Raw genomic sequence first — 25466 nt, forward strand, 5'->3', positions numbered from 1 at the left:
CACATATGTATCAAATTTTAATTGTGTGTTGGTAATATACATACACATAAATAAAGATTGGAAGTATGTGTGTAACATATTGTACTTTACCTACATATAATATTTATATATAAATATGTAGTTAAATAGATTAAATATTTTTTTAATAAGTGACTTGGTAAATTAAATACCAACACATGTTTATACATGTGTGGTATAAACCCATATTCCGTACACATAGTAATCTTAAACTAAATGTGTGGATGAAAGTTAAATGACATGGAAGTCAGAACATAACAAATATCAAATTCAGAGAAGATCGACACGATCTCTTCCGAAATTGGCATCCCATGGCTATAGATGGATGGAAACGGTTGTTCCATTTGATTCGGCCTCAAAAAACCCTATCAAAACCTTACAAATATCGAAGGAAGAAGAAAGTTCTAGGAACGAGGAAGGAGATTGACGATATTGAAATCCAGTGCCTAGAGTTCAGGGCAGTGTGAAGTATTCGACAATTCCAGGTACGTTTATCAGTTTTAGCTTCATTTATCTTTGGATCGACCCTTTTATTGGATTAATATAGTTGATGTCTTGTTGATGTCCCTGGCATACAGTACTTCTCCATACCTATGATATCCATATTGGTTATGCATACAAGATTCACCTTTATGGACGCAATTAATATTCTTCTACTTATTCCAATTGATTTGATTTTTAGGGCTTTAGGATATGCTATGCGTATATAGTCTCTTCCATGAATCATCCATCCAAATAGATTTGAAAATTTGTAGTCAGATTACTATAAGGCATTTAAAAAACATTAATGAATAGCAATTAGCAAATAACTTGCTATCAGCATAAAAAAACTTCACTTTCCCTATAAGAAAAAAAAAAACCAATTATATACAAATGAGCAAAACTTACAATAATCAGATTCAGTCATTCAAAAAATGAATTAGCATCTAACAAAGTAACAAAAAGTACAGTTCAAAATCAGAAATTGGAGCAAATGTTTCAAATCAGAACTATCATAAATAAAACTCCAATCTGTGAAATATGGGGTAGTGTGTCTTTTGTGTTTAAAGTATGAATGTCTATGAAATTTAACCAAGCTCAGAAAAGTAAGTAACGACATTATGAGATTATGAGGGGGTGGTTGTATTTCCTTCCGCTGTATGTTTGGTGTGCGATTGGGCCAAGGGATTTCACAGTGGGTTTATACATAAATTATTCGTGTTTTCAATTCTAGGATATATTGTCTAATACATTATTAAAGTGTCTCTTTCATTTGACATTGTTCCTTTGGCAGAATCATTTATTTTCAAAAAGTATCTTGGGGATTGAATTATATTATGCCTCCATAAGTTAGATAAAGTTTGGTTGTTGTCAAATTAAATGCAGCTATTTTCAAATAATTAAATGATAGACTAACTACTCATGCAATATGGCTCTGGTTAATTCACATCTTGAACACGAATGCTGACCTATTTTTGATGCTTCTAAAGGACCCCTGTCTCAACCATCTCATCTCCAAATTAGTTTAGTCTTACTTTGAATAATAATTTATCAAAGTAAACTATATTATTCTGATTGGGGATGACCATCTAGCACCAATTCCTAATGATTTACATGGAATCAATATTTCGTGTTAACGGTTCCGGTACCAAGAAAACCCCGATTATCCAGACTTAGAACCAAATATCAATTTCATATATATGAAACTTTCCTTGAACAGGTTCCATATCATTTGAGAACTAGGGACGAGCTATAAAAAAATCTAGATCTATACTCCCTTGATTTCCTTATAATATAATAACTAACATATCATTACCTAAGATAAACATTATCATAAAATAAGAATCCTAAACCTAGTACGTTTGTTGAAACAATAGGTTTGACAAACAAACTATATAATCTAAAAACTGAATATAAACACCACAAAATAATCTCAAACATTAAAACACTACACCTTATAGCCAACTAGACTCTACATGCCATCTAAACTATGGAGAACTAGGTTAAAAAAATAAAACTGTCTACAAGAATCCAATAGACTAACAGTGTCTTGTGAATAAACACAAAATCAAGAAATCTTTGTCAAATCACTACCCTATAGTAGCTGACATCATGTTGCCATTTTTTTAATATTTAACATTTTTTTATTTTGCATGCACTAGCCAACGATTATCATTTTATATAATTAACACTATCCATCCATTCTAAATAAAATAAAGGGATAATGACTTGATAGGGTAAGATACTTTTTGAAATGTACACATTTAGTCCTTGTTCTTTTTTTCTTGTAAAATAAACCCTTATACTTTATTAATATGTACACATTAAGTCATTTTCACTGGATTTTACAGGTTTTGCTGACGTGGAAGGGTTTATTTTACAAAAAAAAAGAATAAGGACTAAATGTGTACATTTCAAAAAATATCTTACCCTATCAAGTCATTTGTTCTTTCTTTTATTTTGTTGAAATGAAATACCCAGGAGGCATCCATATATCCACAACGAGATTTTTCCAACTTTTATTCATCATGAAAAAGAGGGAGAACTCCGATCTCCGACAACTCCTTTGTGTGTCCCTACACATTACTGGTAGCAAGGAGGAATGATGGTAAAAACAACAAGGTCGAAGGGGGAGGCAGGAGGAAGTAGATACGGTAGTTGGCGGCGAGGAGCTGCTCTGGTAGCCCCCTCGTCGATTATTTCTTCTTTTTCTGGCAACATATCTCAAAGATGGAGGCAAAGAGAGACAGATCAGAGAAACACAACAGGTAAAGAGTGTTTGGCTGTTGTTGTTCGACCGGAAGGAAGAGAGACGAGAAAGAAAAGGGTCGCCTCCCTTTTCTTGTTGCTGGAGGATCACCCACCTCCGGTGACTAAGCTAATTAATTGCTAGTTAAACCTATAGAATCCGATGAAAATGACCTAATGTGTACATATTAATAAATTATAAGGGTTTATTTTACCAAAAAAAAGAATAAGGACTAAATGTGTACATTTCAAAAAGTATCTTACCCTATCAAGTCATTTTCCCTAAAAGAAAATTCGTATATGACCGGTATACCGGGTATAGCCGGTCACAAGGACTGCATTGTTACAAAAAAATAAAGTATAAGGGTTTATTTTACAAGAAAAAAAGAATAAGGACTAAATGTGTACATTTCAAAAAATATCTTACCCTATCAATTCATTATCCCTAAAATAAAATTAGAACATATATAAATTGTATATTAGTGTTTTACTCGAGATTTCTTGCCTCTATCTCAATATGTAATTTAGTATACAATATAAATTCAAAATCATATTGATGGAAAATTATTGCCGCTATCTCAATATGTAATACTGTATACAATATAAATTTAAAATCACAATAAATATTAAATACTAAATAATAAGTTAAATAAAAAATCTGGTTATTATTTTATAAAATTTAACATATATTGTTTATATAAACCAAAACAAACGCCTAATTCTTACATAAAGACGTGAAATAGATGTCTAGTTTTTGTTTCTTCTGCCCATGCACCATTTCAGCGTCAGATCTAAATAAATGATATAATCGTGAGAATTATCGGTTAAAATAAAGCAGCTCTCATTTGATAAAAACTTGTGTTTCTTTCTTATATCTAATGTAAGTTATTTTCATTGATTTATAATTGTCATTCGTTTATAAATTATAAGTTAACTACTTAAATCTACTAATTATTGATGGAAAATGTTTTTTAAAAGAATGTTTTCTTGCCATTAAGTTTATACCTCCTTAGGATAAATTGTAAATTGAGTGTTTTTTATTGGTAATCATCATTAGATACAAAATATGGATCATCAGTGGGTGAATGGGGAACGGGTTTCGCTCGAGTATGTTAACGGGGTAAAGGAATTTTTAGATGTTGCCCAACATACTTTGAACTCCAATGGGTTAACTTTATGCTCATGTTCTAATTGTATCAATTCAAGACTACAAAATATAGGTGTCATTGCTGCCCATTTGATTAATATAAGAATTGATAAGTCGTACACACGGTGGGTGCATCACGGAGGTTGAAGTCGATGAAGAATTTCATGGATTAAGAGAAGGATTAGAGGATGCAATTGGTCATCATTTATTGAATATTGGCCCTACTAGTGATTTATTTGAAAATCAGCAACCATTTATTGGAAATGCTCGTTATGAGAAGCTGCATGAAGCTCTAAATAATCTTTTGTATGAAGGATGCAAGAATTATTCTACCTTGACTTTTGTTGTGAAGTTGATGAATTTGAAAGTGATGAACAAGTGGTCTGATAATTCGTTTGAGATATTGCTGAAGTTGATACATGAGGTTCTTCCCGATAATAATAATTCTCCAAAGAGCTATTATGATGTTAGAATGTTGCTTTGTGAAGTTGGTTTAGGTTATGAGCTTATTGATGTTTGTCAATATGATTGTGCTATTTTCTATGGGGACAACAAAGATGATATAGCATGTCCGGTTTGTCAAAGTAGTCGTTACGTGCGTAATAAAATTGCACATAAGAAGTTATGATACTTTCCGCTAGCACCTCATTTGAAGCGTTTATATGCGTCACGCCACACAACCAAAGATATGCGGTGGCATAACGAAGTTTGCAAGGAGGAGGATGGAGTTTTGCATCATCCTGCAGATGGAAAGGCTTGGAAACATTTTGATCAGTTGTATCCTAATTTTTCAAATGACCCGAGGAGTGTGAGATTGGGATTGGCTTCAAACGGGTTTAACCCTTTTAGCAATATGACAACGACACATAGTATGCGGCCAATCATATTGATGACATATAACATGCCACCTTGGTCTACAATGCATAAGAGCAATTACCTTTTAACATTATTGATTCCTGGTCCAAAATCTCCTGGTAAAGACTTTGGTGTCTTCTTAAGGCCACTTGTGGATGAGCTTAAAGTTTTATGGTGTGATGGGGTTGAAGCGTTTGATGCATATTCAAAATCACGGTTTAGTTTTTGTGCCGCAGTAATATGGAAAATCAGTGACTTCCCTGCTTATGCTTACTTGTCTGGGTGGAGCACTATGGGAAAATTGGCATGTCCGGTATGCCTTGAGGATACTCGTTCTATCCGGATTCGTGGTAAACAATCTTATATAGGGCACCGATGTTTTTAAGTAAAAACCATAGGTGGCGAAAGAGCTTAGAGTTTGATGGAAGGGAAGAGAAAAGGAAACGACCTCGTCAATTCTAAAATGATTATATTTTGCAACAGTTGGAGGATATTCCTATATGTACTCCTGGAAAAGCACCCAATAATGGGGATAGGAAGCGTAAGCGAGGTACTGATGAGTTGAATTGGTCAAAAAAGAGTATCTTGTTTGAACTTCAGTATTGGTCTAAACTACTCATGCGTCACAATCTTGATTTCATGCATATACAAAAAAACGTTCATGATAATATAGTTGGGACGTTGTTAAATGATCCTATGAAATCAAAAGATACTACAAAAGCACGTTTAGACTTGATATGAGAAGCCTCATGCTGACTTCACATTGACTAAAGATGAATGTGTCGAGTTTTGCAACTTTATCAAGTCTGTTCGCCTACCTGATGGCTATGCATCCAACATCAGTCGATGTGTGACAGACCATAATACACTTGGAGGAATGAAAACACATGATTGTCATGTATTACTTCAAAAAATACTACCATTAGCCATTCTCTCTTTCTGAATAAGGATATCCATTCAACTTTGATCGAGTTTTGCCAATTCTTTCAAAAAAAATGTTCTAAGACTCTATATGTCAAAGAAATTGAGGATATAATGACTGGGATTGTTATTATATTATGAAAACTTGAGAAGATATTTCCTCTTGCATTTTTTACCATCATGTTCACTTGTGTGTACATTAACCAGAGGAGGCGTTATTAGGAGGGCCCCTAGGTTAGAGATGGATGTTCAGGATCGAACGTCGTATAGGTACATACAAAGGATATGTTAGTAACTTTACGCATCAAGATGGCTCTATTACTAAAGCATATGTTGTCGATGATGTTGTCACTTTTTTATCTCGTTATGTCAATGATATCGAGACAAGATTCACTCGTGTAGAGCGCAATTGGGATGTATCGACTAATAAACACGAGATGGAGTTATTCAGCAATAAAGTTCGTACATTGGGGGCTTCAAAATTAGGACAAATAGGAGACTATCTTAATGTGGTGCAATGGTACATCGTCAATAATTGCAGAGATGAACTTGATATTTATCTAGAGTAAGTTTCCCATATTTTAGCTATACTTTTATTTTGTATTTACTGGTTAATTAAAAAATTGCAACTCATTTGTTCTTCAATTTAGGGAGCACAAACAACTCTTATACTCAAGAAATATAGAGAACAAAATATAGATCTTATACAAAAACAAGAATTTCCCACTTGGTTCAAGAAAAATTTAAAACTAAAATTTTATTACTTTTAGTACATGATTTTAAGTATATTGATAACTAATCTTAGACGTTTAAAGATGGCTATTATTAAAGTCAATGGTAATCCTAGAGCAACTGATGATTTGTATGGATTGTCATAATTTCCTGATGATCGTTACACAAGTTGGAATAGTTGTATTGTCAATGGTGTAAAATTTCGTTGCAAGGAGCGTGATGAAAAGTTCACTACGCAATGTAGTGGAGTTTGCGCAGGGGATGAGAATGAAGCAATGATTTATTATGGTCTTTTACTTGAAGTTTTGGAGTTGGATTTCATACTCGGTAGAAAAGTATTCATGTTTCATTGCTAGTGGTATAACACTTATCCAAAGGGAAAAAGGATAGTAGTTGCTCATAATCTAACATCAATTGATTTTACATCCAAGTAGTACGTAGATGAACCATTTATTTTAAGCCGATCATGCTCAACAGGTTTTTTATTTGAGTGATTTAGCACGTGGGAAGAATTGGATGGTGGTACAAAGAGTAAACCATCACAACATCTATGATATACCTAAGCATGATGAAGATGAAGTATCAATAAATGATATTTTTTTTCAGGAAGAGGAATCTAGGGAGTTGCCAACTTTTCAACCAACCGAAGAGTTTGTGTAGGGGATGAGAATGAAGCAATGATTTATTATGGTGTTTTCCTTGAAGTTTTGGAGTTGGATTTCGTACTCGGTAGAAAAGTATTCATGTTTCGTTGTCAGTGTATAACACTGATCCAAAGGGAAAAAGGATAGTAGTTGCTAATAGTCTAACATCAATTGATGTTACATCCAAGTGGTATGTAGATGAACCATTTATTTTAGCCAATCAAGCTCAACAAGTTTTTTATTTGAGTGATTTAGCATGTGGGAAGAATTAGATGGTGGTATAAAGAGTAAACCATCGCAACATCTATGATATATCTGAGCATGATGAAGATGAAGTATCAATAAATGATATTTTTCAGGAAGAGGAATCTAGTGAGTTGCCACCTTTTCAACCAACCGAAGACTTACCTAACACGTCTCCCATTGTTCGAAATGATGTGGAACCAGAAACATTAGTACATGATGCAATTGTAGCAATACGTAATGCAAATGCCCTTGTGGATGACATAGAAGATATTGATGAAGAATGTGACGATGAGGGTATAATTTTTTTAGATAATGAACCTATTCTTAACTCCGAGACCGATGGTGATTCTGATGATCCAAATCTTAATAGCGATAAAGATGACTCTATCGGTTAGATTTTTGTAACAATATTTTTATTGTTAAATTTATTATTATAGATTGAGTTATAAAATGTTTATTTTTTTTACAGTTGTAAAGAACATAATGTCAAAAAGAGGCGGAAGATGTAGACAAGGTGGACTGGGCAGACAAGATGGAGAACACACTACTCTTTACAACACAACAAATTCACGTAACATTTTATTCCATTTTCCTCAAATAATCTTTATTACCTTAAATATGCATGTTTATATCATGGGTAGGGTTGTTAATTAGGTCAACCCGATCAGGTTTTGGGTTAAACAAATTGAATCGTATTTTTTAAATTTTGACCCAAAACCCGACCCTATTAAGGTACATGTTAGTCTAGTTAAAATGTGAAATGAACTACTGTTATGCCTTTTTAATAAATAAATTACATTTATAGGATTTTCTTTAAGTTTTTCTATCCTTACACTTCACACCTTTCTATTTTTAAATTTTTGTCTATTCGACCACCTCACTAGTATTTTTTTATTAATAATTTTTACTTTTTGGACAATTTCTACACCTCTTTACTAATATGACTGCTACAACCAGATCCAATCCCTCAAATATCAAATTATCAACCTCATCCAATATTAGGTACAAGTAACAAGTTTTTGTTCATATTTTTTACACTAATGTTTTGATCGTGACTAATTCTTTAGCTTTGTAAATAGGCACATCTGCAACAAACATGGTTATAAAGCGATCTCAAACAACCGAGCAACAACCTGGTTAGAAAATATGCTCAATTTTACACTTTAATATAATTTATTATGTCATGTTGTAAATATAAACTTACTTTTACTTGCTTATAGACCCAATTTCTAAGACCGAACAAGAACATGGTACTGAACAAGAACATGATACTGATGCTACAAGCGCAAAACGTGGATTGACATGTGGCAAGGGTGCACGAAAGACAATGAAAGCAGCCAAGAAGAGATTGACAGTGAAGTTCAATTTTAAAACAAGGCAAGTAGTATGTGACAATGCCTCAGCTTTCATGTATGAGTGTGGCTACATTTTGCGTAGCAATTGTAGCATGCGGTACAAAGAGTGGAGACATGTACCAGAAGAAGCTCGGTTTCCGTTACGCCATAGGCTAACTGTAAGTTTTGTTTTTCTAATTAAGTATATGATTGTTGAAATTCCATTCACTAGTCAACTAATTATATTTGTTTCTTGAAGACACTTTTTGAAATTGATGTGGAGGATGTGGATGTTCGCAAAGTTATCGACAACCACATGGCAAGGGCTTGGAGAACCTACAGATCTCAGTTGCATGATTACTTTAAGGGAATTCGAGGACCAGTAGATCCAACAAAGTCAAAGACTACACCCCCTCCAAATATGGGTAGCAAAGATGATTGGGAGTATCTTTGTGATATGTGGTGTGAGCCAAAATACATGGTAATGTTCTAAAAATATTTGAAGTATAATACTATTAATCATGACTAAATTCCATATAATATTTTTTTTATTGATTTGGTTGTTAATCCTTAAAGGAGGCTGCAGAAAAGAGGGGTATGGCTCGTGGAAAGCGTAAAATGAATAGTAGAAATGGTTCAAAAAGTACAATACGCTATCACATCGAACGTGGACTTGATTTGGATTCTTCAACGGGTTAAATTGAGACTTGGAGGCTTACACATTGGGATGAGAAAAAAGGGTGGAGATCTACTGATGCAGCTGCAAAATATGTAAGTTTACTTGCTCATTTTTTGTTTGTACTTATTGAAACAGATTAGACATTTTAATTGTAAATTGTTAAGCATCTGCTTAGATCAGATTTTGACAATGCATAAACATATTAGCATTTTGTAACACCCGGTTTTCCAGGTATATTATTTTATTCCTTTATTTTTGGAGGTTGGGAGGGGACTCGGCGAGTTGGTGTTAGACTCGCCGAGTACGGTTGCGGATTCATATCCGGGTTCATAGCTGGACTCGGCGAGTTCATGAGTGGACTCGGCGAGTCCACGCTGTTTAATGAAACCCTAATTTCCTGGGTTTGGGACCTATTTAAAGGCCCTTAGGGCCGTCATTTGCGGCTACCAAACCCTAGAGAGAAACCCTAAGACATCTAGAGCGTTTGTAAGGAAGGAGAGGCCATTCTTGATCATTTTGTTGGTGTAATTGCAAAAGGAGGTGACCAAGGCAAGAGGAGGCTGAAGGACGTGCGATTCTGGTGACTTCAGAGTTCATAGACTTCATCTTGAGGTATTTATTCGGACCTTCTTCAGATTTGGTGTTGATTCTTAGAGTTAGGATTTTCTAACCCCTTTAGAGGATGGATATGTGGAGCAATAGTTCCCTTCTCGAGTTTATGCTTTGGATCTGGGATCAAAGAGGTCTAGACACCTTAACCCTTGGAGCTTTATGAGTTATTTTGGGAGCCATGATCTTAGGATGTTACTTTTGGGGCTAAATCACCAAGTGAGACCATCTAGATGTCATATGAGTGTCAAGGTCTGAACTTTACATGATTATCATGCTTGGGAAGGTCAGATCTATGGATTTAAGGAACAGATCTGACCTCAGGAGGTCAAAGGAGTTTGTGCATGGCATGAACTCGCCTAGTCTGAAGAGCAACTCTACGAGTAGGGTTAGGGTTTCCTGTAAATCACTCAATGAGTAAACTTGCCGAGTTGGGGAAATAACTCAGTGAGTCAGAGGGGGATTAGAGGACTGGAGTTCAAGGCGGAACTCGCCGAGTTGTTCTTGAGACTCGGTGAGTTGAGTCGGGGTGGCCCCACGATTCATGTCAGGTGTAGCTCGTCGAGCAAGGGGAAATACTCGACGTGCCAAGAGAGACTAGAGAGATAGTGGATACGTGTAGACTCGCCGAGTCGCCCAAGTGCACTCGACGAGTCGGGTCAAAGTTTGACCGTTGACTTTTGTTGACTTTTAGGGTTTGGTCAACAATGGGGCCGTTGAGCCAAGAGAGGGGTAAAATGGTCTTTTACCCTTCTGAGGATGCCAAGAGAGAGTTAAGTCTAGTCTCGAGAGTTATATTTATGAGAGTATTTACCTTATGTGATCAGGCGGAGGCTAGACCATATTTCTACCGAGTCAGAGATTTACCGAGATATCTGAGGTGAGTCTTCTCACTATACTTTACCTTGACTAGGTAATTAGAGTTATGTGACAGAGTTATTGTATGTTATCTATGTGATGTGTTGCACTGCATTATTTCTATGTGATTTATGTCGTGTGTATATCAGAGTATATTAGAGTTAGAACCGGAAGGTTCACAGAGCTAGGACCAGATTGTCCACAGAGTTAGGGCCCGCAGAGTTATAGCCTCGAGTGGCTAGTATGTGATATATGTGGTATTTTGGGGAACTCACTAAGCTTCGTGCTTACAGTGTTTTGTGCTATGTGTTTCAGGTTTTCTCAGGATCACGGGACGGCATCGGCTCGATTGTACACACCAGTGGAAGAGTTTGTTTTGAGGATCCTGGTTTATTAATTGATTGAACAAAAGATTGATGTATTGTAATTAAAACAAAAAGGAGATTTTTATGAAAAGGGTTAACGAGATAAACTATTTTAAATGAAAAATTCGTTTTGAAAAATTTAGGTGTTACAAGTTGGTATTAGAGCCTTGGTTTGAGGGATTCGGATGCACCTTCGGGTAAATCTGGACTCAAACTGAGGAAGTAAGAAATGATTTTCTAAAAGTGAATAAGAGTTCAAAGAGAAAGAGATAAAGAGCAGTGTGTACAATCAGCCAGAACCCGAACGGTGATTTCCCAAAATACCCCTACTTTTGTGTTATGGGATATTTATGATACATTTTATGAGATATTATGCATGCTAGAGACAGACTAGGTATTTCATATCTTAGGATTAGAGTGGCCTGATTTGTGATGCCTTAGCCTAGGAGTTGCTGTTATATGTGATGCGCTTTTGAGTATGAGTGAGAGTATTCAATTGGAATCCTTCAAGGGGATTTGAGTAGAGGATTAATCTAGGAGAGACGCCTAGATGAGTATTGTGGTGCTTATCGAGAGAATAGTTAGAACCCGTGAGGGGTAAAGTTGCAGAGTTCGGTGGTACTTTGGAGAATGAGTAGAGCAAGCGGAGCTATCACCCAGAGTGAGTTCTATGTATTCTTCGATGCCCGGATGCTGCTTGCTTCGTGCTTTATGGAACTCTCGATGATGGGAGTCAACTATCGAGTGAATATGACGATATTCAGGACGTAGATGGTTGGCATCATTAGGAGCTCTTCAACAGCTGATGGCGGAGAAGTGGGAGGACCAAGGAAGAGCCTAGGGAGTAACCTTAGCCAGATGAGTACACTGGCGGAGTAGAGCATTTCGCTGAGGAGCGAGCACGCGTGACGGAATTGGTGAACGAGAAGGTTGAGCAGCTACTTAGGAGCTCTGGGATGGTCCGTGTGGAAAGTATGGGTAGATGTGGCAGGTAGTATGGGCCCGTACTACCAAAATCAGAGGACCCATACTCGATACAGGGTGTATTCTAAAGGTTCTAAGTAGCAGACTGAGGAGTGATGTTATGGTTCGGGTACCATACATCGGAGCAGATTAAAGAGTGATGTTATGGTTCGAGTACCATACATCGGAGCATATTAAGGAGTGATGTTATGGTTCGGGTACCATACATCGGGGTAGAGTGATGAATAATATTATGGTTCGAGAGCAGATTGAGTAGTGATGTTATGGTTCGACTACCATACATCTGAGCAGATTGGGAAGTGATGTCATGGTTCGAGTACCATGCATCTTAGCATATTGAGGGGTGATGTTATAGATCGAGTACCATATATTGTAGCCGATTGAGGAGAGATGTCATGGGATGAGTACCATGGTTCTTAGCAAATGATGCTTGCGATTCTCCGGTTGTCCGGTCAGGATTGATTGGTGGCGTTTGGACGCGATGGGTTTTTAGGCCTAAGAGCCATCATTGAGTCCGAAGAGGCATCCCTTGAGAGGGAGGTCGAGAGCATTTCAGAGTATTATTGGTAAGATGTCAGATGTAGTCGCAAGACTCAGGGATTAGTAGAGAAGGCACTTATGGGGGATTGCGGTCTGAGTGAGCAATCAATCGATGGAGGAGATGTCACCTTCTGTGACCTGATGGGTGCTATTTATGTTTCTTGTGGGAAACAAGAGAAACGTGAGATTTCAGTTCTGGGTTTAGGAGTAAACCTTACAGGTTGACATTGATGTCGATTTTTCCACCAGTATAGCAGGCAGTAGGTCTGCCGCGAGGAAATGATCTACCATGAGCAAGTAGTCAGTGGGGACTGAGATGGTCAAGGACCACATTACACCCTAATTGGGTATAATAGGGCGTGTGGTAGCGGTATCAGCGGGTAATCCAGGCGAGTATATCAGAGCGGTGGCTATTCTGTCTATGATGGGTATTGAGTATGGTAGTGGAGTCCCTATTCTCGTGATGATTCACGTGTTGGAACGGGGGTTAAGAAGTCGAGGGTGAGGAGTATGATAATTTTTTGTTTCAGTCTAAGAGTCAGCGATAGTACTGGACAGTTGAGATGTTCGGTATTGGGATGGTATGAGGCTCCGGACGGCTAGGGGCAGTCGTGATGAGAAATTCCTGAGGATTTTATCGGAGATTTAGGGTATTTGAGGTTTCTTGATCCCTACGTAGGGAGATCATTGGGCGTTGTGTGGCACCTTCCAAGCGTAGGTGCGATGTTTATGATGGAAACCGTTTGTGGGGTAGATTGTTGATGCGTCAATTGGTGATGGTTCAAACCCTAAGTGGGGGAGAACCGGGTATTTTATTGGGGGAAACCAAAGATTTGTGCAAGAGCGGTTAGGGGTTGGATAGAGAGACCTGCGGCTCGAATTCATGAGACCAGGGTCATTGGTGATCAAGGAGAGGTGCAGAGCGAGATAATGCATGTGGCGCGTGTCTGAGAAAGGATGAGTGTCTCCACGGCAGGTGACCGATGGTCAGGAATCTAGTGGTTGTCAGGGCCGTTTCGAGTGGAAGGCTCGTAATGATGGTATGGGCAGTTGAGGACTTCTCGGTCGAAGTATGGATTGAAGATTATCGAGCAGCCAACTTCCGGACTGGTATGTGTATTTTTGCTTAGATTTTGAGCAGTAGGGGAAAGCGTTTCGGAGGATCATCAGCGTGTTCTGAAACGTTAGCGCTTTCTTTGTATTCCAATTGAGTGTTTGGATACACTGAAGTTGCGCATTGGGTAAAATGAAGAACTATTTATGGGGTTTAGAGGAAATGTATTGTTGTATCTGTATGGTGTTGGGAGTAGGAGATCAGTGGTTGAGGCAGGACCTGGTGATGTTCTGTAATGGTGTTCCGTAATACCCGGGTATAATGTTCCGATTTCGGAGTTATTTGGAATTTTGAGTTTGAGACGACTAGTGGTGTATCACGTATCTACAGTTCCAGTAGGATCCCTTCAGGTATTGGCATCAAGAGGGATTAATTAAGAAAGTGGATCTCCGCAGAGGTAGGTATTTTGTTATAGCGGTTACCACCAGAGTCTGTGATGCATATGTAGGGCAAAGGTGTGTAGCTATCTATGATAGTCTACGGAGCATGGGTTAGTGGACGTAGTGTGGCGTTATGATGAGAATGAGAGTATGGGGTGAAGCTACGGGGAGTCGTAGTATTCATTTGTCACACCCCGAAACCGAAGGCGGAAACGTTCCGGGGAGGAGGTGACTTCATGTTAAGTATCACAACCAATGTACATAGTAAGCAAAGTAAACAACTATTACATTACATATTAGAATTTATATATGTTCAAAAGTAAAGTGTTACAAGTGTTATACATATGTATCATATGAACAAAAGTAAAGACGTGTCTTCTACGTACTCCGTCTTCGCCAAAAAGGATTGCTGGGTACCTGTCTACTGCGGACCTGAGAATACAAGCAGTTTGAAAATCAGCATAAAGCTGGTGAGTTCATAAGATGTTTGTTTTCTGAAAACGTATAAGTTTCCTTTGGTTTTCCGAAAAAGTTATGAACCCAAGAAAATCCCATATTTTCTTAAAAGTAAATGTTTAGTTAATTGTTTTGTTACACGATTATGGTTATGTACAATTGTTATCCCAGGAAAATCCTATATTTTCCTAAAAGTAAAGTTTAGTTAAAGACCACATTGTATAGTTTAATACGTAAAACTATATACTGAAAATCATGAGATTACTATCCCGTACTAGATATAAGATAGTTTGATATACACAAAACTATAGATAGATATAGATTGAAAACCATGGGACTATCATTCCGTACTAGATATTGTCACACCCCAAAACCAGAACGGCGGAAACGTTCTGGGGTGGATGACGTCATATCAAGTATCACAACACATGCATTATAGTAATCAAAGTACAACAAAACATTACATTAATAGTAATAGTTTTACATGGTTACATTAATACATCAAAGTAATACAAGTAATAGAATAAATACAGTGTGGTACTAAGCTATCTTCATCAACAGCTCCAGGGATGTACCTGTCTAATGTTGACCTGAGAATACAAGTTATTTGAAAAGCGAGTATCAACATTTTTTACAAATGCTGGTGAGTTCATAAGCATTTAGTGACGTTTTCATTCAAATAACTTTAATAAAAGTAGTAGTTTAAGAGATTTCAGTGTATTAGAGTCCTTTCCAGAAAATCCTATATTTTCTTTAATAAAAGCAGCCTTCTACCAAGACTGGTCAGTGATGTGTGGTAAAGAGTAGTTTTCCCTAAGTTGCTATCATTATCAAAATACTGAATTTGATTATTGAGGAAAGCAAACGACATCAGGAAATATCATATGCCTCAGCAGTGAGGACTGCTGACTAAGGCAAGGAACCATAGACTCCAGGAGAGTATCGAACGAACGACACACCTGGTTCAGTCTAACAAGTGGAGACACAGACCCCAGAAGGTACCAAATGAAAGGTACAACTAGTAAGGTCTAAAACAGTGAATACAAACCGCATACAATATCAAATGAAATATACGTCTAGCAAGGTCTAAAACAGTGAACACAATGAATACAGTGAATACATTGGATTCTGTGAATACAGTGGATACAGACCCCAGACAGCATCAAATGAAAGATACATCTTGTAAGGTCAAAACAGAGGAGGCAGAACCCAGACAGTATCAAATGAAAGATACGTCTTGTAAGGTCAAAACAGTGTGACTCTGAAAATGAGTTACCAGTATACAGTGAAAATTGCTGGCGAAATACCGTTACCTTAAAGCCATGAGTTATAAGGTAACCCGGGATACTCGTAACCATACTGATTAGAGTTCCAGACACCCTACAAGCGTCTATAAGATGTGACATTTGTCACCCGTTGGCTTGGTAGGCTGGGACTGTAGCTAGCAGTCTGGGTGTGGGGGTGTCAATCCCGTATAGATCTATACACACAATGTCCGCCCTCCCTACAGGAGATTCTGGTTACCAACTAGACGACGGAGAAGGTCGTGTCCTGAAGATGCATCCCAAATAGTGGGTAGAGACTTCCAAATAGTGGGTTTCTAATGTAAGTGTAGACTAGAGGTAGAGACTCTTAACTGAACTGACTAGAGAATTCCTACATGTCCATACTCATATACATAATATATAACTAATGAGTCAAACGACCTTCGGACGGCCATCCGATCCCACCAGACCACATCTCAACGAAGAAAAGGAAATAGGGCAGACGAGCCTTCCTAAGTCTTTCAATCATTACTTATATGTACCTATATAAGCACATACATTCATCTAACTACGAATGAGTGTGTATCAAGTAGAAGTGATCTTTGTGAAGTAGGAATGTCTAACAAGTGAAGTAGGAGTGATCGCAAGTGAAGTAAGAGTGTCGAACAAGTATAAGCGTATCACGAAGTAGAGACGACAATAAGTGAAGTAAGAGCGTATCGAGTATAAGTGAAGTAGAGTCAATATCAAGTATAAGAGAAGTAGAATCGTATCACTAAGTAAGAGTATGAATCAGTATAAGCGTCCATCAGGTATAAGCGACTACAAGTATAAGTGAAAGCGTTACAGAGTAGGAGTATAAAATAAGTATAAGCGAAGCAGCAGTATTTAACAAGTAAAAGTATACGTCGTAAAAGGGAAACTTTGATGAAAAACCTTTATATCCGGAGAAAATCACTATTTGTATTCTTTTGTAAAAACATGTTTGAAAACCTTTGGAAATCTTTCGTAAACCAGTTTAGAATGAATTTAGATAAAACAATATAAGTAAGAGTTTTGAAACTAATGAAAACCTTTAGAAAACCATTATAGTGTCCTACTCGGTAAAACAGTGTACAGTGTCGTAAAATCTTGTGCATGCGGGTTATCAATCACATGTGATTGATATGATAACTGGCATGTTTAACTTGTATCCCCCCTATAAAATGTATAAAAACATTTAAAATGTTCATTCAGGGGTATGAACTCACCTGGTGTAAGTAGGTCCAACGAGGGTGCCGATTGGGCGTTCGGTGTCACGCAAGGACTCGAACACACACACAATGACCTATTTAACATATGATACATATGTTCACATACAATTAGTATATTTAACACTAATTAAACAAATATACGCGCTCAAAGGAGCGGAAAACACTTTGGATAAGTGTTTAGGTGTCCCGGGTAGCGTTTAAGGGTGTGTGTGGCTAAGGAATGGAGCTTACTATCCAAGAGTACACTCCCAAAGTTGTGTTTACGGCCCAGGGACATCTCACCATGAGCTTACGGCCGTAAACTCATGGTGATGGGTTCTAGTGTGTTTTAAGCTTCTAGCTTGTTCATGGGATTTTTCTAAGTACTTTTCCAAAAAGGCATGAGTGGGTTTAAGGCTTCTAAGGGCATTATATTGGAGTTTACGGCCTACGGACAACTCCCATGGGAGTTTACGGCCGTAAACTCTCATACCATGGATTTAGTGAAGTTCTAAGCCCTTAATACCTTCCTAGCAATTTTTAATGGAGTGTGATGCCATTTTGGGGGATTAAAACCATCATTTGGGTGTGTTTTGGGGAGTTTACGGCCTTGGTATAAACCTGGACCGTAAACTCCTTTTTCCCCTTCATTTTGATGTGTTTAATTGATCCAAACCCCAAATACTAAGTCCCTAAATTATGTATGAAGCCTAAGGGTGTTTTAGGAGTGTGTTTGGGGCTTTTTGACATGGTTTTGAGGGGTTTACGGCCTAAGCATGTGGTTGGGCCGTAAACTCTCTTTTATGCCGTAAATCATTGTGATTTAATGTTTAAACACTCCTAGGTAATTCCCTTGATTTATTCCCAAGCCATTAGGGACATTCTTGAGTCATTTTGGCCATCTTTTGGGGGTTTACGGCCTAAGGAGGCACTTAGGCCGTAAACTCCTTTTTCATTTCTCAATCTTGTGATTTTTAGGCTAAAAAGACAATAATGTACGCATAGAACAAGTTAGGGTTGATAGTCTTACGTTTAGGAGTCGGAAATCACGGTTTTTGAGTCGAAAACGAGCCTAGAGAGAGAGTATAGAGAGAGAGGGTGGAAAAGCTCCAAATGGAGTTTAGTCCCCTTTATATATGGGTGGGAGTTGGAGCTCAGTGGAATTCTACCCAATACTGCCGTTATACGGGGCTTTTGGTCGCACCCGATTTAGTGGTCGTAATAATAAAACATAACATTTTCCAAATAAATGGAAATGTGTGTCCTGTGTTTTTATTTCCTTTTATCACGACTTAACGGCATATTAAATGTAAACAAATGGGATGTTTATTAAATTGACAACCTCTAATTAACGAAACTTTTATAAGCTGAAATATTTTGTTAAAGGTAACAGGGAAATGTAACGGGATAACTTGGGTTGTCACATCATCCCCCCGTTAGAGGGAATTTCGTCCCGAAATTCAGGTCTAGGCAAGGAAGTAGGTATGAGTGGCCAAGTAGAGGTAAGAGAGTACTTCCTATACGGTTGTCCTCGCATTCCCAAGTGAACTCTAGTCTGTGTTTTGTCATTCCAACAGACCCTCACGTACGGGATGCGGATTCCGTCTTGTGTAGCTAGAGGGTTCCAACTGATGTATCTACAAGGTTAGGGTTCTCAATGGATTCTATCAAGATGAGTGAGGCATGAAGAGTGATGTCGGGGGATCACATATCAAGTCTAAGAAGTGGATCGATCGGGTGTGAAGCTTGCGGGGTATCCGAAGGTAGTAGCGGCTTGAAAAAGGGTTGGACCAAGTCTCCATGAGGATCTCGGATGGTCCTAAGCTCTCGGAATGGGTAGAGCTTTTCAGTACTAAGAACATAGTGTACTTCTATGGCAAGATCATCACTGGCGTGATCGCCATTCCGAAGTTCCTAACGTTCTCTCTCGTACTGGTAGTTTAGTCCTTCAGGTTGGTTCTTAGAAGGCTCAGGTGGTCTTTGGCCTCGCGTTTCCTGTCAACTGGCTGATAGAGACTTTCTAGATCTTCGAGTGGGTTGCGTATCTACGGTTATCTGTTTTTTGTAGAGTGTCTATCTCAAGCCTGTGCAAATGAACCTGCATTAACGAATCTTGAGATACGGAAACCCTGAGGGTCGGGGAGGTAGGGTTTCACCAGACGAGCGTTGGACTATCTTAGGAGGTGGTTCTACTATCTCTATGTAAGATGGTATTCGTGGAACACCTAATAGTCCAAGGAATCTCTAAGACTGTGGTTTATTCTAGCGTGGAAAGTGTATGTTCCTGCATAACCCTTCGACTAACACCAGGGCTGGTATCAAGCCTATGATCTCTTCGGGATCCGGGTCATGAGACTTAACGCAACTACTTTCGCACTTGACCAAGTATTCTTGGCTGCGAAGGTTATCCTATGGTTCTCGGTATCCTAGCGTTCACTTCGGAGAATGTATTTTATCGTCTACAGGGCGACGACGATTTCCTCCATGCGAGAGGGTGGAGGATGATAGGCACTACTTGTCTATAACAAGGTGGACGAAGTGCCTGAGTAGTATGGGCATCTACTGCAACTACTATTCCGAAGGTTCTGAGTCTTCTCGGTCTAGGTCGGATCTAGTGAGTATAGGTTTCCACCACTCGGGACTGTAGTCTTTTCATCCACTCTTTTTAGAGTTTAACTCATCCCAACTTTCAGATTTCTGGGACATCCGCTGCGATGCTCAAATCGGGGGATTGAGCGTGAATGGATGGTCGTAGTCAATGTCCTTGACTTTTACGACTCAGATTTCTTTACCAACCGAGGGTGTTAGCTACTATGTTGGCTTAACCGGGATGACAACAAATTTCGGATTCGTGGTCATTATAGTAGCTCAATCCGTAGGGGTTCTTGATCCTCCCCCTCAACATGTGAGCCCGGCTGTGAAGAAGAAGGTGGATCCTCCCCCTCAACTGAAGCATCGTGCTGTGGAGGGTCGTTGGAACTTGATCCTCCTTCATTCATTTGCTTGGTAGCATTTTCGATGAGTTGCTTCAGATGATCTACTTTGTTGTCTGCTGCACTAGCTTCCGAAAGAGTGGCCTTCTCTGGTTCATCGAATAACTCAACAAACTTCTCAAATAGGTTTGCAATCGAGGCTGTGACTTGGCCTGTTTGAGAAAAAATTTCTCCAACGGTGTCTTCACTGGCCTTCAGCTTTTTGACATAGCTGTCATCGAAAGTCACATAATAAGTTTCTTCAATCTTCCTCGAACGTTTGTTCAAAACCCTGTATACTTTCGAAGTGAGAGAGTATCCCAGAAATATCCCTTCATCGGCTTTCACGTCAAACTTGTTACGATGTTCTTTAGAATTGAAGATGAAACACCGTGAGCCGAATACATGGAAGAATTTGACATTTGGCTTCCTGTTGTTGATGATCTCATAAGGAGTAAGATTAAAGCGTTTATTGAGATAGGACCTGTTCTGCGTAAAACATGTTGCAGCAATAGTATCAGCCCAAAAATATAAAGGTAAAGAGGCAAAACTTAGCATGGTTCGGGCCGCCTCACACAAAGATCGGTTTTGTCTTTCAACAATTCCGTTTTGTTGAGGGGTGTAGGGAGTTGAGAAGTTGTGACTGGTTCCTTTTTCTGCCAAGAAGTCTTCGAATTCTTTATTTTTGAACTCCAGCCCATTGTCGCTTCTGATGTTGCGAACGACTTTCCTCAGCTGCACTTCAACCTGCTTGATAAACATCTTTAGCTTGAGAGTTGCTTCAGATTTGTGCTTCAGAAAGAACACCCATGTAAAACGTGAAAAGTCATCAACAATGACAAGAATATACTTGCTATCGCCGATGCTTTCGATAGATGATGGACCACAAAAGTCAATGTGAATTAACTCTAATGGTTTAACAACTTTAGTGTTTACAATCGATGGGTGACTTTGACGACTCTGCTTCCCCATTTCACATGCAGCACATAAATGTTCTCGATCGAATTTGAGCAATGGAAGACCTCGAACATGACCACCTGTGACAAGTTTGTTGATATCCTTGAAGTTGAGATGAGAGAGCCTTCGGTGCCACAGCCAGCTTTCGTCAGATTGTGCTTTGGATAACAGGCAGATAGCTGGATTTCCTTTGATAGGTTTGAGATTAAGAGGAAACATTTCGCCTTTGCGCTCCGATTTGAGAATTACTCTTTTTGTTTTCTTTTCAATTATCTCTGAACCCTCATCGTCGGATGAGACCTTGAGACCGGTACCTCCAACAAGCTGAGATACACTAATGAGGTTGTGCTGCAGTCCTTCAACGTATGCAACCTTTCTAATCGTGAAATCTCCATTTGTTATCATCCCATAACCTTTTATTGTGCCGTATGAGTTGTTCCCGAACTTGACATTTCCACCGTTTGAAAGAGACCGAAATTCCCTCAGCTCTTCCTTCCTTCCTGTCATGTGACGTGAGCAGCCACTGTCAATGTACCATTCTTCGTCAAACTGCTCGTCACTGATAACCTGCAAAAATTAAGTAGATTTAGGAACCCAAAGTTTCTTGGGTCCACATGAGCCTTTCACAGGAACAGGAATAGTAAGAGAGATGTCAACAAGATATGTTCTTTTTATTAAAGTTGTTTCATCTTTCCTTTTAATAGTGAAAACTTTAATTTTGTTGGGATTTGTTACAGACGGTTTGGGTTCAGGATTTGATGTTTGGGCCTTGGAATGATTTTGATCAGTCTTGACTGATGAAACCTTCGATTTTCCTTTCCAATCTGTTGAAAATTTTGGATTTTGAGTATGAACAGAATTGGATTTAGAATGGGGTTGAGAAGAATTAGAACAAGAGAAGTTAGACTGAGAAGTTTGCTTGACTTGAGGTTCTAGGTGCCCCTTTTGTTTTTGATCATTAGTGGGATCGAACCTTGAACCTTGATTGCTTTTGCTTTCGGAACCGAACTTATGCTTTCGGTAGTTGGTGTTCTCTGAACCGAACCTTTCCCTTCGGTTGTTATGATCCTCAGAACCGAACCTTTCCTTTTGGTTATTATTACTTTCTTGTTGCCTAACAGCTCTTTTCTCTGACTTTGAATTTCTGTCATGATAAGAGAAATGGGCGTTTTGAGATCGCCAGAAATGTTTTCTTTCATAGAGATTTTTCTTGTATCTCTGATTCCTTCGCTGCTTCTGATCCTTTACTTGCTTCGGCTGTCGGTGGATGTTGGCCTTTTGCTTTTGCTTCTTGTCAGCCGGTTCACTTTGAACTGATGATGTTTCGCTTGAAGGAGTGACTTTTTCTGTAGGAACTCCTTTTTCTTCAGGAACATCTTTTGTACCACTAGTACTTGGTATGTCGAAGTTATCAAGCTTGTTCAAAGGCTCTGGCACATATCTGCCTTTGGTTTTTCAGGACGTCCGTTCTGACAGACCAACTGTTTCATCAGCATTGTCGATGGGGGCAGACCAGAAGAACTCATCACAGCCATCAGCATTATCTTCATTTACAATGGCTGTGAGTTCGGCTGTCTGATGTTCGGTTACTCCTGTGACCTTATACACCTGATTTGGAGTCGTCCTTACCTTTTGGTATACAACAACTTTTTCTTCAAGGATCGGGGACTTTTGTTGGGACAAACGAGCAAACTCCACAGAATTTTCTAAAATAAGATTTTTGTGGTTTTTGGGTTCGCTCTTGACAAACTCAGAACAGTCAATTTCATCCTCTACAGAAATTTCACTCATATCATCATCCTCATTAAGCTCAGATGCATTTTCAACATCAATTTTATTTTCTGAGCTCAAGTTGGCATTCAATGAGTCAAACTTTTGTATGGTTTCGGTCCTTAGTTTCAGTTTATCATTTTCATCCAAAAGATTTTTCAGCATGTCCTTATAGTCATTGGACTTTATGAAAGATTCGATTTTGTCTAGACCATACATATACATCGGATTTACATCCTCAGACGAAACTACACTTTCGCAATTATATGCTTCAGCGTCAATTTCATCTTCCTTAAACTCAAGAAAGGGCAAAATCATGCGATGAATTTTCTATCCTATTTCACAGTTAAGATGAAGTTGAGTGATGTTAGAATAAAGACGCTTAACAATCGAACAAAACACATTCCTTTGTTTCAAAAAATTTAAATTGTCTCTTTGTAAATAAATGTTTTCGTCTTTGGATTTGATCAACTCCGACTCCTTCAGCTCTATCCACATCCTCCGTTCCTCACTCTTTGAAGACACCCTGCTTAATTGGTCAGTTAGGTTAGAATTGGTGACCCGTGTTTGAGTTAAACTGTTGTCTAGATGAGAGATTCTTGAATTTACATTTTTTAGTTCTTTTTCATATGAATTTTGTGGGACTTTGAATGAAACAAAAATGGATTGTACCTTCTTGATTAATTCATCAAGCTCATTAAACTGCATGCTGAGAGGTTTTGTTGTGAAGCACAAGTCCTCTCGCTCCTTCGTGTCTTCATTCCCACCGTATGTGTTGTATCCCCTCATTTGAGATACATCCGACACCATCAAACACTTTCCACCGCTTCCTTCACCTTTCGCAACGTAAGCCTTTCCATGAGATGGCTTTCTGACTTCATCATCCTCAGAGTCGGTTGACCAGACCTCCACGCCACCGAACTCATCATCTGCTACCGAACCCTGCACAATTAAAGTATTCATAGAAGGGTTAGCAGTAGTTTTCTTTCTCTTGATCTCTTCCAGCTTTTTCATCAACACAGCTTCTTCATCTTTTTCTTCATCCTTCTCTGCCATTTTCTTTAGGACACAGTCTTTGGCATAGTGGTTCTTTCCTCCACAGTAATAGCAGTTCACCCCAGAATCCCCTTCAGCTTTCGGCTCTTTCTTTGCTTCTTCTGCCTTCGGTTCCTCCCTCACCTTTTCAGAACTATAGCTTCCCTGCCAATTTCGGTTCTTATTGGTAGGAAACCTTTTCTTAATAAACCTCTTTGGATTTGACACCATCATTGCATAGTCTTCAGAGGTAAGGTCATAGTCTTCTAAGTTAAGGTCTTCATCTTCCATCACACTTTTGCTTTTAGAAAGAAGGGCCAAGGAACCCAAGCTTGAAACCACATTATTCTCCTGCAAGACAATCTTTTCTTGGGATTTCAAAATTCCTACCAGCTTAGCCAATGAATAAGATTTGAATTGCTCATGAGCTTTAACAATGGACACAACCGCTCTCCACTCAGATCTAAGACCATTCAAAAACGTAACTTTTTGTTCAATCAACTTCCTTTCAATATCGTGTTTAATCATCTGACTGAGAAGATGATTGAAGCGATCAAATGTCTGAGTAACAGTTTCCTTGGGATTCTGCTTAAATTCGCCAAACTCAGACAAGAGTAAGGTCTGAATGGAATGCTCCAGATCTTCGTCTGTGGAATATAACTCTCGCAGCCTATCCCATATTTCTTTGGCAGTGCTGCATGAACTTACTAGCCTGAAAGTATCCGATTGAAGAGCGAATCTGATTAGTCTCAACGCTTTAATATTGCACTGAAACTTATCCTTTTCGTCTTGAGCAATATCTTTTACGTCCTTTAACAGATCATTATACTCTTCCTGAGTTTTAATGATTCTAGACGTTGCTGAATGAGCGAATGGTCCAGACACGATTGCTTCCCAAATAAGATATCCATTGTCTTCAGATCCAATGACATAATTTTCAAAGTGATGTGCCTAGACTTCGTAATCCTGGGTGTAAAGGATGGGAATCTTCGTCGTTGATCCAATGCTATTTGAGATGTTTATGAGATTTGATTGTGACTCGTCCATGATTGATCGTAACCTATTTGAAAGATCAGACTTGTAATATATATAAGATTAGGGCAAAACAAATAAATGATGAGTTACGTCAATTATGGGATGACGGCACAATAAATATTAGTTAATGCGGAATAACCCTAATCGCAACCTTTTTCACAGAAAAGATGTGTATGAATTACACAGCCTCCTGCTCTGATACCTATTGATAAGTTATTAATAAACTTGATGATCGATTAGATCTTCTTAACAGGTAATGCGATGAAGTAAAAACAGTAAATAACACAAGTATAGATCAAGATGTGTCGAATGATTAGATCAAACAATCCTCAGCAGAGCTCGACTAAGAACTTCCGCTGTAGAGGATTTTAGGGTTACAAGAACGATAACAATAAACTTGCTGAATAATTCTCTGATCGTTCTATTCTATCGTTGCTTTCTAGGAAGCATGCAAGCTCCCATATATACTAAACCCTACTAACTCACGGATGGACAGGTCCATACCGGAGATACAAAATGGACTAGCTGACGAGCCCAATAGACGCAATACATAACACAAAACACGACCCAACAGTGATAGTGTTCATTGAT

At 38.5% G+C, this 25466-nt stretch overlaps 1 protein-coding gene across 15 annotated transcripts in view; it reads left to right on the forward strand.

Moving 5' to 3' along the window:
- Positions 1–240: 240 nt before the first annotated feature.
- Positions 241–25466, forward strand: part of LOC145093650 (uncharacterized) — a 30868-nt gene continuing 5642 nt past the window's right edge. For 3 of the 15 annotated variants that reach the window (XR_013702997.1, XR_013703005.1, XR_013702998.1), the window contains exons 1-9: positions 3803–7680; positions 7760–7861; positions 8248–8292; positions 8370–8426; positions 8511–8803; positions 8884–9105; positions 9201–9395; positions 9841–9915; positions 10740–10792. Coding sequence is in view for 1 of the 15 variants with exons in the window: in XM_079031849.1 (XP_078887975.1) it covers positions 7774–7861; positions 8248–8292; positions 8370–8426; positions 8511–8803; positions 8884–9105; positions 9201–9323 (828 nt within the window). In the remaining 14 variants the exon portion in view is untranslated. Of the gene's footprint in view, positions 504–3802; positions 7681–7759; positions 7862–8247; positions 8293–8369; positions 8427–8510; positions 8804–8883; positions 9106–9200; positions 9520–9840; positions 9916–10739; positions 10793–11085; positions 11260–25466 lie in introns of those variants that run through there. The other 12 variants (XR_013703001.1, XR_013703002.1, XR_013702999.1 and 9 more) reach the window with 11 other exon arrangements.

Source organism: Lactuca serriola, chromosome 3 (genome assembly GCF_051521515.1).
Source record: "Lactuca serriola cultivar US96UC23 chromosome 3, Lser_US96UC23_V15, whole genome shotgun sequence".
NCBI classification, from domain to species: Eukaryota; Viridiplantae; Streptophyta; class Magnoliopsida; order Asterales; family Asteraceae; genus Lactuca; species Lactuca serriola.